Genomic DNA, 17749 nt, shown 5'->3' with positions numbered 1-17749 from the left:
TGAGCAGTAATTGTAAATTGACAACAGCTGAAACTGCTGCTCACTTTTCTCTACGTGTCTGATAGCGGCACCTTGCCACCGCAACAGCTGACATTCAGTTTGCCCATGGACGTTCCTCCCAGCAGACATTTGGACTTGTCAAAGGCAGGTGTGACTAATGGCTCCGTTTTACAGGCTGCTGTGCCGGTGGAGGGCACACTGGTGTTCTCGGATGTCTAATTAAGTCATCGTTATGACGCGTGAAAATAGTGCATCGAGTTCATGCTTCCTTTTTTCTCGTTACAAGCTTAGTTTATTTTATAATATAATACAATTCAGTTTATTTTGTATAGCCCAAAATTACAAATATAAGATTTGCCTCGGAGGGCTTTACAATCTGTAATCCAGAACCTCACATCGGATCAGGAAAAACTCCCCCAAATAAAGATAGTAAAACCCTTTTACAGGGAAAAGGGGAAGAAACCTGAGGGAGCGCAACGGAGGATCCATCTCCCGGGATGGACAGAAGCAATAGATGTCATGTGACCAGAACACGTCAATACGACACATCAATTAATTATTTTGATCAACTGTTATTATTATTTCCTCTCGGTTGGGGCTTATTTTGTTTCCATGACCGATCCTTGTTCTCAACATATTCAGAGCAGGGAATAGACCTGTCGACCTCCTGTATGAGATTGTTGCTATCGGTGTAATTATTCAACAGGTGTAAGATAAGAAGATGTGAGTATTGATTGTTGGTATAGGTAATCGGTGCAAAATCTCCATAATAGCAAGCGGCGGTCCTCTTTCAGTGTTGTCTTTACTTAGGTTAATGAAGACAGGACCACCTTCAGGTGTCTCGCTGTTCGATTATTGAACGAGCTTTTATTATAATGAAGTGTAACTTTGTGCATGTACTAAACACACAAACAGCAACACACATTAACTTGGGAATGTTGGTGTGCATTTTAGTTGGTGTATCAGTAGTTTTAAATGTATTATTTCGATCTATGCGATGAATTCCTTTACATTTTATGTTGTGTGTTATGAAAGATAACTTCCAGAAGACCCCCAGAACATTTTGCTAGCATCTCCAATCTATCACACTTTACACTGTCTGTCATTCATAATTCACTTCAGCATTTTAATGCATTTCCTTTCATGGCGTGGAGACGTGAGGGAGAGGTGTGTGCATTTGAGTGTGGCATGGACGGAGAGTTACTTCATTTTACATCGCTGCTTTCAGGTCAAGGGAGCTGTTTGGTGTCGAGTGGGAGGAGGGAGTACTTTAGCATCTTGCATTTAGGCTTTGATGTGCTATGACCAGATGTGCTGAGGTTTTAGGCGCTGTGTGCAATAAACACACAGTTTGATGCACAAGCTCTAAACACACACACAGTCATATTGTAACGATACACAGCGAAAGCATTGACAGAAAAGAACCTTTAGGATCGGCACATTTTGCGTCAGTCCGTTACACCGGCAAGAGCTTGGATGTACTTGAAACTTCAACCACTCACAGAGTCAGTAGCTGTAAGAATGACAGAGAGAAAGACAACCTGCCGTACTAAAACACATTGCCTGCAGGTGTCACTGATCCAGCTGGTTATTAAGCCAATTAGTATGTTTAGAATCTGATAAAATGGTGAATGCAAAATAAGCAAACACTTACCAGATGTTCCCAAAATTCGCTGGATTTGATCCTACACTGCCTCCTTATGTTTGACATTTTGTAAATGCTCACTGCAGGCGCAAAGTAGCACCTTTTATTTACTCACGAACAAAACCAATCTTTGTATGGGGCTTTGTTGCTTACTTGTTATTGTTGTTGCAAACCACCAGCCTCCTGAGAAACCTTTTGTTCAGTATCTTGCTGATAAAAAAGCTTCTTATGTCATATGGTCTTTTCTGAAAAGCTTAGGCTTTTGTAAACCTCTGGCGGTGCTCAGCTCTGCCAAGAGAAGCAGCGAGGTGTCTTATATTGTTTGGCTGTTCTTTGAGCACACAAAACCGATATGACTGTATGTTTAAGAAAAGTTGATGGCAGTCAGTGAAAAATAAAATGAATCCATCCATCTTGGTTTTTAAGACTGAATAAAAAAAGAGTGCAGGGAAAAATGCCAAGCACAAGTTAATGCACCATTACTGTCTCATGAGAGCAGCCTGTTTGTCGGTTTGTGCATTCGTGTCCATCTCCGTCTGAGGGCGCCTCGGTTTCCCTGCAGCAGGCTCAGTGTTGATTAGGTCAGATTCAGTACCATGCAGGTCGGGGATGATTGGCAGTGGACTGTTTGCCTGCTCTGTTTGCCTGCTGCCCCATGTCACACCCCATCAGTAATAATCAGTCTGGACAGAAAAACTAAACCTAATGCGGACGACGGACCTCTCTTCTTTATTCCTCTTTTTTCCATCCCTGACTGTGGTAGAAAGTACAGAGTAATGCATTGTGTTGAACCCGACAGTAAAACATGCTGGGCTGTCCCAACGAGAGGAGATCCCGGCATGCGGGTGGACTACAGCGCGGATGCTTTTCTGTCTTTACTCTCTGCGTCCGCTCTCTGCCCCCTTCCAACCATTTCTTTTTCTTTTCCACTCATCTGACCCGCATCTTGTTCAAGCTCTACTTACATTTAATCTATAATGATTAAAGGCACCTTTAGCTGTCTTTCCACTGAGTATTTTTCCTAAGGTTGCACTGAATCACTGCTCAGACAGTTTTAATTACTCTGCAAAGATTACAAGCCATCAAAAAGAGGGGTTTATGCTTTGCCTGCTTTTTCTCTCTCAACCACTCTACCTAATGCAAAATACTGCCCTTAATCAGTCAGCCAAATATTTCCATATGATTCTGATTCATTGCAAGCTCCCATAATGCAGCTGCCACTGAACTGCAGTGCAATTTCATTTACCTGCAGGTTTATTGAGCATGTTAAGCATTAGGCCAGACATGTTATGTTATTAAGTAATCACATAACTGGTGACAATATGTGTAGTCATCTATCTGTTGTTGCTCTTTAATAGTTTACACAATTAGTTACTCATCAAATCCAGCATTCAGTTTTCTCTTTTAAAAAAAAGAAAAATATATTTCAATACAATTTCTACTTTGATTTCTTTACCTCCAGGCCCTGAGGCCGAATGGGCCAACAGAGAAAACGTTCTTCTGACCGCTATTGATCCAGAGAGAGATTCCACTGCTCCTCACAGCTAATGTCCTTACATGTCTGCTGTATTGATGTGGACTCAAGCATAACCGAAGTCCTACCACCTTGTCCCAGACCTAAATCAATAGACGACACACTCTGTGACGTTCAGTACACTGTACACCTCAATGTGCGCTGCATGCTGGTAGAAACGCAAGGAGGCATGCACACGATCCATACAGACCTATATACATATATAATCTTTATTGCTATACTCACAAACACATTTATGCACAAAGAGACATAATCATTTAATTAAAATGAGCGCGTTATAAGTACCCATGCAGGTTAATAATTGTTAATCTTCTCCCATTTCTCCCTCAGCCGTTTTCCTCACACCATCCGTCCATCTCTTCCCAATCCCTCCCTCCGCCGCCTCCTTCTTCTCCTTTGCTTCTTATTGTCTCCCTGCCACACTCATCTCTGCATCATTAATCTTTCAGCCAATGAATTGGAGCCACTGACTCTATCACACAATTATCGACAGCAGACGTCCCTTATTTGTGTTCCATTTTTCTCCCTCTCTTCTTCACTCAGCCTTTCTACTGTTAGTTTCATTGACCGGCATGCAATTTCCTACATGAATAATGCAAGCGGGGAGACAAAAATAGTTGCACTCCTTCTTTCTTTTTGGCTGGGATTTGTTCTGCTATAGTTTAACTGAATGTGCTCGAGCTGTTTCTGTTCAGCAGTGCCAGCCACTTTGTTTAAAATGAATAGCGATTTGGATGTAAAGGTATTCTGGCTCCCAAAGCTGTATTCTAACTGAAATAGACTAGAACGACTGATTGTGAGATCAGGGTGCAGATTTAATCAACCTCTTAGGGCTCATGAGTGCTGATCCAGGATCATTGAGATGGCTCCCAGGACAATCCTAATCATTAGCCAACACCAGGAGCAGCCACAGCAACAGCACGGCAGTCTGCAGGCCAACATTTTATTCAGTTTCCATCCGTGTTTGCTGAGGGGCCACAACGAGATTTCAATTAAAGTGGGCAGTTTTCCGTGCTTTAGCACAACAGAGATCATTTGAAGTTGGCACAGCCGTGTTTCCGAACATCTTAGCTATAGTGGAGGCGCTGCACTGATCTTCCTGTAACCATTCAAAAGAGACATGTGGTCCACAGGCCCATCACTGACTCGTTCTGCACGGCCTCCTCTTCCTCTGTTCCGCTCCTGAAAACAACATTTACTTTGTAACAAAGTGATTGAATTGACAGCCCAACATATGCATTTTCATGTATGCAGGAACATGTGAATAGCTCATAAAGTACGTCACACAGGTGTGTGGTGGCAGGCCTCTTGTTGCCATGGTGAGTGTGTTCATGGACGGTGAAGGAGCGAGCTCACATGGGTCCAGCTGACATTTGTGATCATCACCCATGAATAAACACACTTTGAATTCCAACAAGAGTCTCGTGGGAGTAATTCGGTTAGTTGCTTGCTCCCTGTGAGGAGATGGCGTAGTTGGTCCTCTGAACTGGAGAAATACAAGCGAGCCACATCATCTCCGTCTTTGTCCGACTCCCTCAGTCTTCTTTCAGAGCATTTTGGAAACGCAGGTTTCCTCACTATTCTCTGCACCGTTCTCTTTATCACTTAAAGAGCCTCGAATGTGGAACCCTGAAATATTCCTCGCACATTGGTCTTCATGTATTATTTACAATGCGACCATACTCGGGGAACTTTTTAATCAAGTTTTGTTATTGTTAACCATTCTAGAAATTCCAAGCATTGATTAGAAACTCACCTACTTTTCCTTTTTTTAAAAAAAAAAAAATCATCCTTACATTTCTTGAGCATTTCAGATGAGGAAAACAAGTTGTTGTTATTCTTTTTCTTGCTATGTAACTTTGGTGGAGATAAACTGTACGTCTATGGCTTCCAGTGTATCCTTAGAATAGATTGGATTGAATTGACAAGTCGTCTGTCGAAGGACACATATAGAGACAGACAACCCATTCACGCTCACATTCACACCTACGGGCAAGTTAGAGTCCAATCAACCTGAACTGCATGTCCTTGGCCTGTGGGGGGAAGCCGGAGAACCCCGCAGATCAGAGAGAATATCTTATAAAACAAACGCGTTCCCTGCCACTGCAGTCATTTTGTGTTCAATGCCTGTCTGGCACAGGGACTGAAAGACTCATATATGTTCCATCTGGCCCATGGGACTATGAATCGATGGCCAGACAGGAGCAGCTCAAGCTTTCACTGTAGTGGATCTGCAGTTCAAGACTTAGCCTTGCTGTGTATAGCGCTTTCAAATATATTGCATTGCAGCATTGTTTCTGTGACTTGCCGATCACCTTTTTTTTTTTTTTGCAACACCAAGCGTATCTTGGAGAGCTTGTTTTTGCACTTTGTACTCAATTGTGCAAAGAATTGGGAACTGAAAATCCATCTTTTTCACTCGCAGTCGCATCACATACAGAGCCACAGTGCTGGTGAGCGTGTATTACTTCACAGGGCTTTGTGCTTCTGCTCTGCACCGGTCCGCTTGGTCTGTGCAGTACAGAGAGGTGGGAAAGAGATTCTGGCAGTCCGCAGTGGCTTCAGATGTGCCAGAGGGATTTCTGAGAACCAGACTGGCGCTGCGCACTGAGCGCTACCTATCAAAGAGCTTCTCAGTCACGCTTTTTTTTCTTCTTGTTATTGCTCCATTGGTCACCTTTTCTCTCTTCTGTGTGTCTCTTGTTCGTCTCGTGTTCTGTTGCTTGTTCGCCGGGCTGCCCATTCTTTTATGTCTCATTTTCTCTTTCTGTCTTTTCTCTTCGTCTCACCCTTTTCTTTTATCTCGCTGTTTTGCTCCGTGGAAATCTCTCTGTTTATGCATCACAGCCATGTTGTCACATAGATTACAAATCTCTGGTCCATGGTGATGTACTGACACATTCTTATCCAACATTATCTGATGCACAATATCCGAATATATGTTTTCTGTGTTAGATTTAGAAACATCACCATCACAGATGAGGACAGCTTTCATTACAGCTTGTATTTTTGTGGATGAATTCTTGCCATTAGTCATTGCCGCAATAAATGCCACCCGGGCATCTTTGCTTCCCGCTACGGGTATTAATATGAACAGTGAGCATCCAGTGACCAGGAGCCACTGTTGAATCAGCGAGACCACAGGAAGAAGAATGTGAAGCGTCTATAATAATAATATTAATAATTATTATTATTATGGTGGGACTAATTAACATACTGAATATCTCTGTGGTGGTTAACATAAATGAAAAATTATGAATGTAATTATTTCACACTGGTTATTAACTTTCACGTTGCAGGTCGCTGGAGATGAAAGCTATGATTTGTGTATTTCTGAAGCTCAATCGCAGTTGTCTTGGTTTGTCGGGTGGAGGAGGGGGGAGACATTTGTGACACACACACACACACACAATCCTCCTGCAGACGTTTGCTTGTTTGTGTTTAATAAGGGAGATTAATTAAGCTCATTGGTATTCTAGGACACTGGCTCCAGCTGTTTCCCTGGGCTAGGATCAGCCAGCGCTGTATTGATGTGGTGTGTTTGGGAGAAACAAAACTGGGAGGCTCGTGAGTTAAATTTTTGGACTGGTGGGCGGATTTATAGCAGTGACCGCAGCTCACTGATTGGACAGCTGATCTATCCTTCAACCCCTTTGCCGCTTTGCCACGCGTGTTCATACATACGCGTTGAGCTGTAATTAAATGATGCTCTCCCTCACTCTTTCCGTCTCTGATGCATTCCTCCCATAGCACACAAATGCACGCATGGTTAAAGATCATTTGTCTTGTTATTCGACTGAAAGTCAACAAGGTAAACCGCATTGTAAACACTTGATGAATAGGAAGTCTCATCAGTGTGATGTTCCCTGTTTTGCCTTGATGCAATGTTTAATACATAAGGCCATCTGACAGGCCCTTTAGCATCAACCTTCATTATCGGAGAAACAGGATAACACACTTCTGGGCCCATTGCCAGGAAAATGAAGATCTGCTTATAAATTAGAGACTGTAACTCTGGAGTAATGAGTCACGCAAAATGTTACACGCATTTGTAGTATGCTATAAGTAATGGCAGCATCTTGCTTGACTGTAAAGTCGTTACACACTGTAGGGGGAAGAGAGGTACAGCTGATGGATGTTGTGCCACCTCAGGTCAATGAGTTTAACTGTACCTTTTAGTGTTGCATCGATAAGCAGACTTTTAGTTGGATCGAGCTGAGGCAGTGCTTTTGGAAAGTGTTGTCTGTGTGAATTACTGTCCAAACCCACGCAGGGATTTATGGTTGACGTTGTGTTTTTTTTTCTTCTAAAATTGTTTCTTTCAGTAACCAGTTCCACAGATCATAAAGTCCTTTACCCACACGGATAATCCTTCATAATCGTCTAACCGTCATCGGCCATTGCACCTGTTCTAATAGTGAAAGCTGATTGGCTGGCAAGGTGACTGTTTGTCAGGGACAGAATCAAAAGGCTCTTGGTTTGTTCACAGTTTCGGAAAACAACATCACAGAGACATCCACGGTCCACATGTTATGAGTGATCGTAACACTGAGCTTTGCAGTGTCGATGACCAAAAACCCAACACCTCAAATGTAAAAGTGTTAATGAGGAAACGGAGCTGTAGAAATGTGAATGCAAATGAAGAAATTGCTGTCGAATTAAAACTTTATGAAGATTCTTTATAAAGGTTCAAAGTGAATTCTTACTCTTTCAAAAGAAAGATGTTTAGCTATATTGTATATACATGCATGCAGTACTCCAGACTTAGGTACAACATTTTGAATAGTGCTTACATTTATATTCAAAGTTGTGCTTCATTACTGCACGATGGAGGATCGTAGAACCCCCAATATTTAGATACAATTTACATCATGGTTCTATTTCCAATGGCTGCTCATGAATATAATTTTGCTGTACAAGCTATTCAAAAGCCAAAACATATACGATGCTGCATTACATAAGCTTTTCAACATAGTGCAGATGTTAAAATCAGGTTTTCCAGAGTTTTCCAACAATTCACCCGATGTCTGCGCTTTAAATTTTACTGACCACTGAGTCCAGTCTTCAGATTTCATGCCTGCGCGTGTGCGTCTTTGCGTGTGCGTCTTTGCGTGTGCGTCTTTGCGTGAGCGTCTTTGTCTACGCACAAACATCAGAAACGCTGCTCTGGTGCCAGACAGAGGGGCAGACTGTTCATCATTACCTTCCTTGCCCCCCTTCATCTCTCTCCCTTGAAAGTTAAAAAAATGTAATCAAAGGCTCGGCATCCGACAGCTCTGTCTCTTTTCCTCTTCTACTTAAAAAAAAAAAAAAGAATCTTTCCTGCCCTGATTCTTTTGTAAACACGAGTGCCTTCTCAACAAAAGCCCCTCATTCCAGGGGTGCTGGAAGCCTCTCCGGCTTGTCTCGGTGGAGGTATGCCTCCTCTCTTACATCCCTGCTAAATGGAGGATGCTTTGTGACTCATTTAACAGCTCCGCGACTTTGTTGCTTCTCTGGGAGCCAGGCATCCTTTTATCTCCTCATAGCTGAGCACAAACTTGCGCTCCTCTCTGCTCGTTCCTGCCCGTCACACCACACCACAGCATTAACATTGACATGCTGCTCAGCGGGCCGCAGAGAAAGAACCCTGCAGTGCGCTGGCCGGAGCGCCAAGCTAAATCCAAGATCAGGGGGAGAGTTCAGGCTCCCTGGAGAGGAGATTTTGGCCGGCAGGGTGGCTGTTTAGAGTATGTTGGAGATTAGGGCTTTGGCGAGTCAAGGGCTGGATTAGGAGTCAACAGATCCAAAAGGATCTTAATTAATAGTAGCCTTCTCTGGAGTGTGTGTGTGGGTGTGTGTGTGTGTGTGTGGTATTCTCAGCTGTTTGTACTGTACAGTGTGTACTGCTTAATGCTTCCATGAGTTAGAAAGGGCTGTGGTTCTTTGCTGCTTTATCTCATACATCTATTTTGTGGCTGACGGTGAGGAGTCATGTTACAACAGTGATGGATGGCTGCCATAGCTTAGACTGAGACTCAAAACCACCGTTCAATTGTCTTTTTCCTTTCATCAATGACTCTTTTTTTATGTCGTTACAGAAGACTAAGTGTGTCTTTGTTTCCCCTGTATTCTTTCAAGGACGATGATCCGATCGCACATGGCAGAGATCATACCAGCGTCCGGAAGTTCCTCAGCCAGCACCACAAGAAATTACCATGGAAACCAGAGGTAAAATAAATAATATTCTCTCTTTTCTTTTCTTTTTTCGAGGCTTGCACTTATCCCTTGATTATCTTTTTTTTTCTTAAAAAAACCTTCATCCCGTTTTTCACACGCATAAGGATTCCTATGTTCAGGCCCTTCAGTTGTTTTTATGTGTGCGACTCATCAGCTTAACCTGGCGGGGCCGCGCGCGCACACGCACCAAACTTTCATCAACCTTTATGAAAGTGGTTTTATTAACCGCGCTTCATCACTGTCTTGCTACTTGAGTGTTTTGCTTTTTGTAAATTATGATTCAGCAGCAGATGTTTTACTCCCTTGTTCTTTCACTTGTCCTTTTAAGCGCCGTTGATATTTAAGGTCAAATGGAGACCCAGTCCTTTTTCTGGGGCCAATATCGGAGGAACAAAATGTACCTTGCGGTTATGATGATAAATTATTGTGTGAGGATGATAATATATCATCCAAAGCCATTAGCGGGTTATATTTAAAGGCACCTATGACCTGAAGATTACAGCTTGATTTGATTCATCCTAATTCTTCAGCTCACTTACTGATGTAGTTTGCAGATCCGCTGTAACAAAGGGAGCAGCGGACAGGGCAATTAAGCAGCGGATTTGTGATAAGGGAAGCAGCTCTCGATTTGTAACCTGTTCAGCAGAGTTTAATTAAAGGATTTTCTGTGTGTGTCTGTAAGCCTAATCTGCAAAATATGATTTACTAGCCCTATACCTGGGGTGAAGTTGAACCATCTCAGCTGAACACACAGTGTGTAGTTGAAGGCAAACTGTAGAAAATCCAACAGGATAATAGGAAGTTACTGTTGCATACGTGCTTTTCAAGTAGATCACTGTGACTGCAGCGATACTGGACTTTTTCCGCTGCCTCATGCACACGATAGCGTGACGTGGGTGCAGAACACACTATGTGCCTGAAACTGTTACAGTACTGTACCTGTTGTTTTATTTCGTAGAGATATTCGGACATCATATTCTCCTTCCCGACATCAATGGAGAGTACCGGTACTGTTACGATACTAGAAACAGAAAAGAAGTTACACAGGTCATGAATCCCTGTCTAATATCTATTTTATATTGCTGTGAAAACATTGATTTAAACAACTGTTTTCATAAATTAATTAACGTTTCACAACAAAAACTGAATTTTTACAAGACTACATCTTTCACACATGATAATTTCCCTTCGCTTGAGACACATTTTTACTAAATATAGAGCTTGAATGCGTCACAGAGTTCCTCAACGCAACCTCCCTTAATGAACTAGATCCCTCAATTTTCCATTTGTTTTTTACAGTGTAGCATTATCAGTTAACCCTCATATGGTGTTCATTTTTTTTGTTACTCAGCAGTGGGTCTGTTGGACCCGCTGTATTTTGGGGTTTCTATTTAACACAATCAAACAAGTTTATGTTGAAATACTCAACAGATGTTTTCTTCTTCCCAATTAGGAGCAATATTAATAGCAACTATGGTTAATCATTTAATTCAGGTACACAGGACCTACAATTTCCACACTTTCATTAGCCCGGGTCCGGATCAGTGCAAAGACTGTGGACGATAGTCAATCCAGCCTTTGAGGCTGTATTGGAGGCCTTTCCGATACTGGGATTGGTATCGAAAGAACTCTATGATTTGGCTGAGCTGGTCTAGAGTCTTTTCCTTGTTGGCTTGTCTCAGCAACATGTTACATGAAAATGCCAAAAATACATTCATGAACCCACATTCTTATAATTTCTTACTTTGTTTTTAACACAACAAGCAACACCTTTAGATTGCAAGACATGACAAATATCATCATTTTGGCTTTGGAAATGGCCAAATGTGGATGATATATGTTCTCAATTATCTGGCCGAGAAACATGTGTTGCCTGAATATTTTGGGCCCTACATCGACTTGTTGACGATGAGTTGGCATAATTTAAAATGGTGCTACTTAGAAAACGAGAAGTCACATTGATATGAAACAGCTAGGCTAGGACTGCAGCCAAACAAGCTATCTGAATCTGGACCATGTGGACTAATTGCACAAATGTGAATTGATTTCATGGCCTGAGCACAGCAAGACTCTTTATTATGAACATCCTGTTCTGAGCTTTCTGTTTTATCATTTTGAATGTGAAAACTGTTTAAACCACAGGACACGATTTGATTTGATTGACCAAACATAATGTATTATTTATGATTTAGCTTGGAAAAGCCAAGCAGCATCAGAGGGAAATACATTTTGCAACATCCACACAAACTACATTTTACATTAGGCGTGACTGGCATCAAAGCTCACTTGTAAAGTCAACATGCCATTTATTTGACTCATTTCCAGCCCACTCATGAAGCAACATGACATTTATTTTCTGTGAATATTCTGGAAATCTACATCTATAAAAGGTTTCATATGTCTCTATGAACTTGTATCCGCAAACATCTCTTCCTTTCTTATGTCAGACTTCTGCTAAGTCAAGTCTGTTGAGTCTGTCAGAAACCATGGCGCGCAGCAGCTCTTCCTTCGCTTTACTCACTCGCTATCTGTCCTAATTACCGGTTCTAACTTGTTTCCTGGTGTACGGCCAAGATGGCCGAGGTCTAAGGGGCCACTGAGCTGGCACCGTCGGCGCCGTAGAGTCAGGCTGGTGGAGGTAGAGTGGTGCCATATGCCAGCTGTCACAGACTGGTAGAGGTCATCCAGCATGCATCCGGTGCGAGACTGAAAGGCACACACTTTGTTGTGCACAAGCAAAAGGAAAGGGTTGCTCACTTTAGTGTAGTTCTTACTTCCAACTGCACCCACAGAGAGATAGCAAACTTTCCCCACTCATTGCTCTGGTGCTCAGTTCTGAAAACTTTCAGAGCACCAACACTACATTTCGGTGAACACGAAATCGGCATGTGACACAACTATTTGTCTCACTGATTAATGTTATTATTATATTTGTATTATTTTAAAGGAAAAGTCACAAAGTAACGTGCGTTAAGATAAAAAAAAAAGTGAAGTAAACTAGTTCATTATAATTTGTAATTTTGTAAGCATAGACACCAAATAATGAATTGTGTCGTTGAGTCTTATGAACTCCTCCTATACTAATTACTATGATTTGAACTGATCAGACTTTGATGTGAATTCCGGTGGTATACGTTTGAACTACCAGATCTCTTTTATCATGCTTTATTGTAAAGTACTTTATTGTAAAGTACTTTGTAACAAAATAAAGTTGTTACCTTACATGCCGTTTAGCTGACGCTTTTATCCAAAGCAACTTACAATAAGTGCATTCAACCGTGAGTACAAACTCAGAACAACAAGAAACAGGAAAGTACAATTTCTTCAAAGAAGTTAAACTACAAAGTGCTATCAGTAAGATACATTTAAGTGCTACTGAAGTGCTACCACTGTGCCACCTTCCTTGTTTAAGGTGTAGCCAAAAAAAGACTTGTTTCTAGACATGTCAAAGTGGAGCTCATTCCACCACTGAGGAGCCAGGACAGCAAACAGTTGTGACTTTGTTGAGTGTGAATTTCGGGAGGTTGAAGACCAGTCGAGCTGCTGCGTTCTGGATGAGCTGTAGAGGCCGAATGGCGTTAGCAGGCAGACCTGCCAGGAGGCAGTTACAGTAGTCAAGACGCGAGATGATCGGAGCCTGGACAAGAACATGTGCCGCCTTTTGAGTGAGAAGGGGACGTTTTCTCCTGATGTTATCCATCATGTACCTACAGGAACGTGTTGTTGCGGTAATGTTGGCAGTCAGGAAGAGTTGACAGGGAGGTATGTGACCAAAACACTCTCTCTCTCTCTCTCTCTCTCTCTCTCTCTCTCTCTCTCTCTCTTTCGCTCTCTCTCTCTCTCTCTCTCTCTCTCTCTCTCTCTCTCTCTCTCTCTCTCTCTCTCTCTCTCTCTCTCTCTCTCACTCAGGTGCTTCCAACAACCATCGAAACCCGTTGTTTCAAATGATTTTCAACGATGAGTTTAAATGATTGCTTTTCAAGCTCACTGCTACTCCAAGTTATAAAAGATGTTATTTTTGAATGAAGGGCAGTGAGACCTTCCTGTGTTTGTCCTAGCAGGAGGTTTTCAGCCACTACTGGTGATTTAATGACTATTCCCAGTCTGTGAACTCATTCAGAGGTGACTGTGGATTAGTGTAGACGTGCAGCTGTTGAGTGGACATTCTCTGTCTGTCAAGGACACTGACATGTCAAGGATACTGACACTGGATAGAGATCAGAGAGACAGTGAGAGGGAGAGAGAGCTGGCCCACTTTTTAAGAGTCAAGCAGTAGCCAGTCATGAAGGGATAAACAGTCATTTGCAGAAAAGCCGACATGGATCCAGAGAGGATTTTGAGCATAATGAACAATTTCATCTAGTCAGGAGCAGAAAGAAAATGAAAGTAAGAGGGATTACTTTGATATCAAGGAGGGCTTTTAATGATTTCTTTACATGTGTACTATTCCACATCAAAGCCAAAGAGAGCACATCATCTTACATGTATTATACATACGTGCAGTGATGTTTATCGAGTAACAGGAATGTGTCAAACCAAATACAGGGACATTGTGCACAGGAAGGTTGGATGGAGGATGGCCGTCTCCCAGTGGACTGACAGGCTCACACGTCTCGGTTTCTGGCTCATGGAGCGTGAAAATCAAAACTGGAGATTGAAGAATTGGCCAGTTTATTACTTACCCCTCAAGAGGGAAGTGAGGACGATACTGTGACACAACACAGACCCATGACTCAGGTGGGCGTAGTCGTCACATGTGGCTTCTCACCTCGAAACCCATGCAGTCACACGACTGGAGTAGCAGTTAGATCTTCCTCTCGTCTCCGTCCCTCCCGTTCCTCTCGCAGTAACGTGAGATTGGCTAGACTGTGGGAGGACGCGGGAGTAGAAGTGAGCGGTATTTGTCTCTCCTCACTGTTCCTTCAGTCCATCTTTCTCTCGTCTGTCTGTCTATTTCCGGCTTCTCGTTACGGTCATGAGAATCGACAGCTTGTTGCAGGAGATGCTCTCTGTCTCACGTTTTGTCAGTGCAACGTATCCAGTGCCGCCACATCCATCCCCCCTCATGCTATAAGAAGACATGTAATTGTAGGACAGATGGCAGATTATACAAATCCTCATTACAGTAGTTGATGAGGCTGGAATCTAGATCATATGAACCTTGCCTTCTATGCTTCTGCCGCTCTCCTCTGTGGGAAATGAGTTCTCATTATCTTTCTATATAATCTCCTTTTTCAAACCTCTGTACCTTTTTGGAAGAAAAAAAAAAAAATGTCCTCGCTGTACCGAACTACTTATCCCAGTTTCTCTTCATTCCTTCTTCCTGACTCACTAATGGGCTGAGGAAGATGAGGTAGGCATTGGACTATTTAAATGCCGGATTCAGATGGAGAGATTTCGTAGAATATGTTTAAGCAATGACTTTCTTGTCATCGCCACAGAGGGAATTACTTGCATGTAACATGTGTCTTGTGATCATTCGTTCAACACACATTTCCGCTTAACAGCTCAGTAAAACCGCAGTACAGAATGTGTTATGTGAGCTTTAACGCTGTCTCTCCTATATGCCCGGGGGGAGCGAGCTGAGGGCTATTGTATATTTGTATATACCCCAGTGTTTCTTTGCCAGGAACATCCTGCCTTACTTTTTTTGGTTTTATCCCAAAGGGATTTACAGTGTCAGTTGGTGCGACTGCTCATCAGTGGGTGCGCCGAGCGGCCATTTGTCAGTGCCTCGCTGCCAGCAGGAACGCAGAAGGCTGCACCAGATTTTTGAGAAAGGGAGACGGCCTACTGGATGGGACAGAGAGAGAGAAAGAGAGAAAGGGAGGGAGAGAGGGAGAGAGAGAGTGAGTCTGATTTGTTGGTCTGGTTGATAGAGCAAGCAAATGGGCGAGAGAGAGGAGATATTAGAGAGCAGCAGAGATGTGGTTGAAAATGAGCAAGACCTTAACGGTGCCGTTTAGGGCGGCCTCTTAAGCTGAGCAGTATATTGTATTCTTTTCAACGTCTTCATCAATCACTTGTTGTTTCCTAGCTCAGCTTCTATCCCGTGCACTTGTCATTTCCCATATTCTGTCCTTCTTGCCTCTTTTCTTGCTTCACTCACATATTTGACAGATGGCATCCCTCTCCTCCCCTCTTATTAATGGCAGCCTGAGCTGGAGGTTCTCTGTTGCTTTGTAATTGTGGTAGCTTAAGACTATACATTATGTAGTGCAGTTGTTGGGACTACTAGATCTGGAGTTTAATGAGAGGAAGAGAGATCAAAATGACAAGGTACGACACAGTGAGTCTCAAGAGAGACTGACAACAACAGATAAATGGCAAAAAAAATGAAATACGGAATGTGAAAGTCTCCAGACTTAATCTCATGATACCTATGTACAGGTTAAAGTCTTTACATCAAAGATGCATTACATATTTAATAGAGCAAGCGATATATATTTTTATTTCAACAAGGCAAACACTGTAGATGGCGCTTGCTGAGCGTTTCTCCCTCCGAGCTCGACAACATGCTTTGCATGTCATTCAAACACAAACGCATTGCTCTTTCATGGCAACGCTGTCATACAATACTGGGGTTTGGTGTATTGCTCAAGGACAGGTGAGTTGCAGGAGTCTTTCAACGCTTTCTTCACCTTCCAGTTTGTGGATTACACTACGAGTCCATGCACAGGAGTCTGTCTCTGGGTTTGGATTAAGGATCAGAGCAAATCAAATGAGAATGAATGAGGAAAGAAAGAAAGGCAGCAGCAGCAGCAGCGGCAGTAGCAGCAGCAGCAGCAGCGGCAGTAGCAGCAGCAGCAGCAGCAGCGGCAGCAGCAGCGGCGGCAGCGGCGGCGGCGGCAGCACCAGTCATTCTGTCTCTTCTTAAGCCAATTAACGAATGGCAATGGGAGCTGACATGGTTGTGAAAAAGATGTCGTTTGAGAAGACTCAAACTTCTACAGCACAATCAAGCATGTGTCTACACTACCCCCCGCACCCCCTTCCTCCAAAAGAACAACAACACACAAGCACGCAATTCACCATCTCTATACAGTACAACTGTTGATGTGAGCGACACTTTGTCCCAAAAGGAAAGACTCCAAAAGGAGGAATCAGGAGGAGACAACAAACAAACAAAAAACGTGATAGAGAGAGAAAGCGGAGGAAACTGACAGCCGACAGCTGAGCTCAGGGAAACTAAAGAGAGAGCGTAGAGCAATCAACAGCATCTGGCAGCATGTAGACAGAGATGGAGGGATGGAGAGGCAGAAATAGAGAGGTCAGAGGGAAGAGGAGACAACATTAGGGATAGTGGCACTGAAGGCTTTGAGAGAGACAGAAGCAGCACTCACTGCGAAAGAAATCAAATGACATGACATGACATGAGCGAGGGAAAGTTTCGCAGTCGGGGAAGCAAAGAAACCAAAGGGTGAGGTTAAGGATGAAGAAAAACAACAACTTCCTTCTTGCTTCATTCCACATGGTGTTGAGGCCGGAGCACAGACGGCTCTCGCGGCGCTGTCACCTAAAAGATAGAATCAATTATACACAAGCGGCCCCCGAGCAGAAGGCTGACCTCTCCCAGGCTACACAGAGATATGTATGTGAATAATTAGAGACTTTTAAAGTTGGCCTCTCATTGCTATGTGACAACAGTTGGGGTGCGGAGGGGGCCGGGCCGATGAAGGTCTGCTTTCAAAACCCAGAGGAAATCTATTAAAAGCTTTACATGACACATATTTACACTGGGACGAGCAGCGTCTCTCTAACCTCGCCGCGATTCCCCCGCTCTGCCACTCCCTCTCGAAACAGTAGACATTCGCGCTCATCTTTTTTTTCCGACTCCCCGCTCTCCTCTGATTTGAATCCGCTGACCTCAGCAAAATCCTTGTTTCTCTGTCTTTTCTATTTTTCATTAGCACCAGTCTTTTCTGCAGGGGAAAAAAAAAAAAGAAAGAAAATCACCGCGCACACGGATATCCGAGAAATAAAATCAGGAGTCGCAGTTGCTTTGAACTGACATGTTTGCTCAACAAAAATACATCATGGTTAATGCATGAGCTGTAATTGCCGTGCTGCCGTCAGTGTGCGGGGCACTTAGTTGACCGTACAGAGGCGGGAGATAAATGTAAATGACCACTTAGAGTCGGGCCATCTGTTAGTATGCCTGTGCGATACTGAAGGAGCACGACACCTCCCATCAACGTCTTTCTGCAGACATCTAGAGGTGTTTACCCCGAAAGGCTTCCCCGTCTCACCCCTCTAATCCCTCTGATGAAAGCGCAACAGGCTTCGCGGCTATGTGTGTGTTTTTTTTGTTGTTGTCTCGAGGTCACGCTCACTTTCCTGATTGATTGATT

At 43.1% G+C, this 17749-nt stretch overlaps 1 protein-coding gene across 1 annotated transcript in view; it reads left to right on the top strand.

Annotated features, from left to right (window-relative positions):
• b4galnt4a (beta-1,4-N-acetyl-galactosaminyl transferase 4a) overlaps positions 1–17749 on the top strand; it is a 127630-nt gene that overhangs the window by 62134 nt on the left and 47747 nt on the right. Inside the window, exon 3 of the mRNA XM_068603178.1 lies at positions 9300–9389. Within this exon, the coding sequence (XP_068459279.1) occupies positions 9300–9389 (90 nt within the window). The remainder of the gene's footprint in view (positions 1–9299; positions 9390–17749) is intronic.

Source organism: Clinocottus analis, unplaced genomic scaffold, assembly GCF_023055335.1.
Source record: "Clinocottus analis isolate CAN_PGR_092001 unplaced genomic scaffold, fCliAna1.0.p SCAF_6, whole genome shotgun sequence".
In the NCBI taxonomy this organism is placed as follows: Eukaryota; Metazoa; Chordata; class Actinopteri; order Perciformes; family Cottidae; genus Clinocottus; species Clinocottus analis.
Note: the sequence above shows the minus strand (reverse complement) of the source record. Positions and strands in the feature narration are given on the sequence as shown.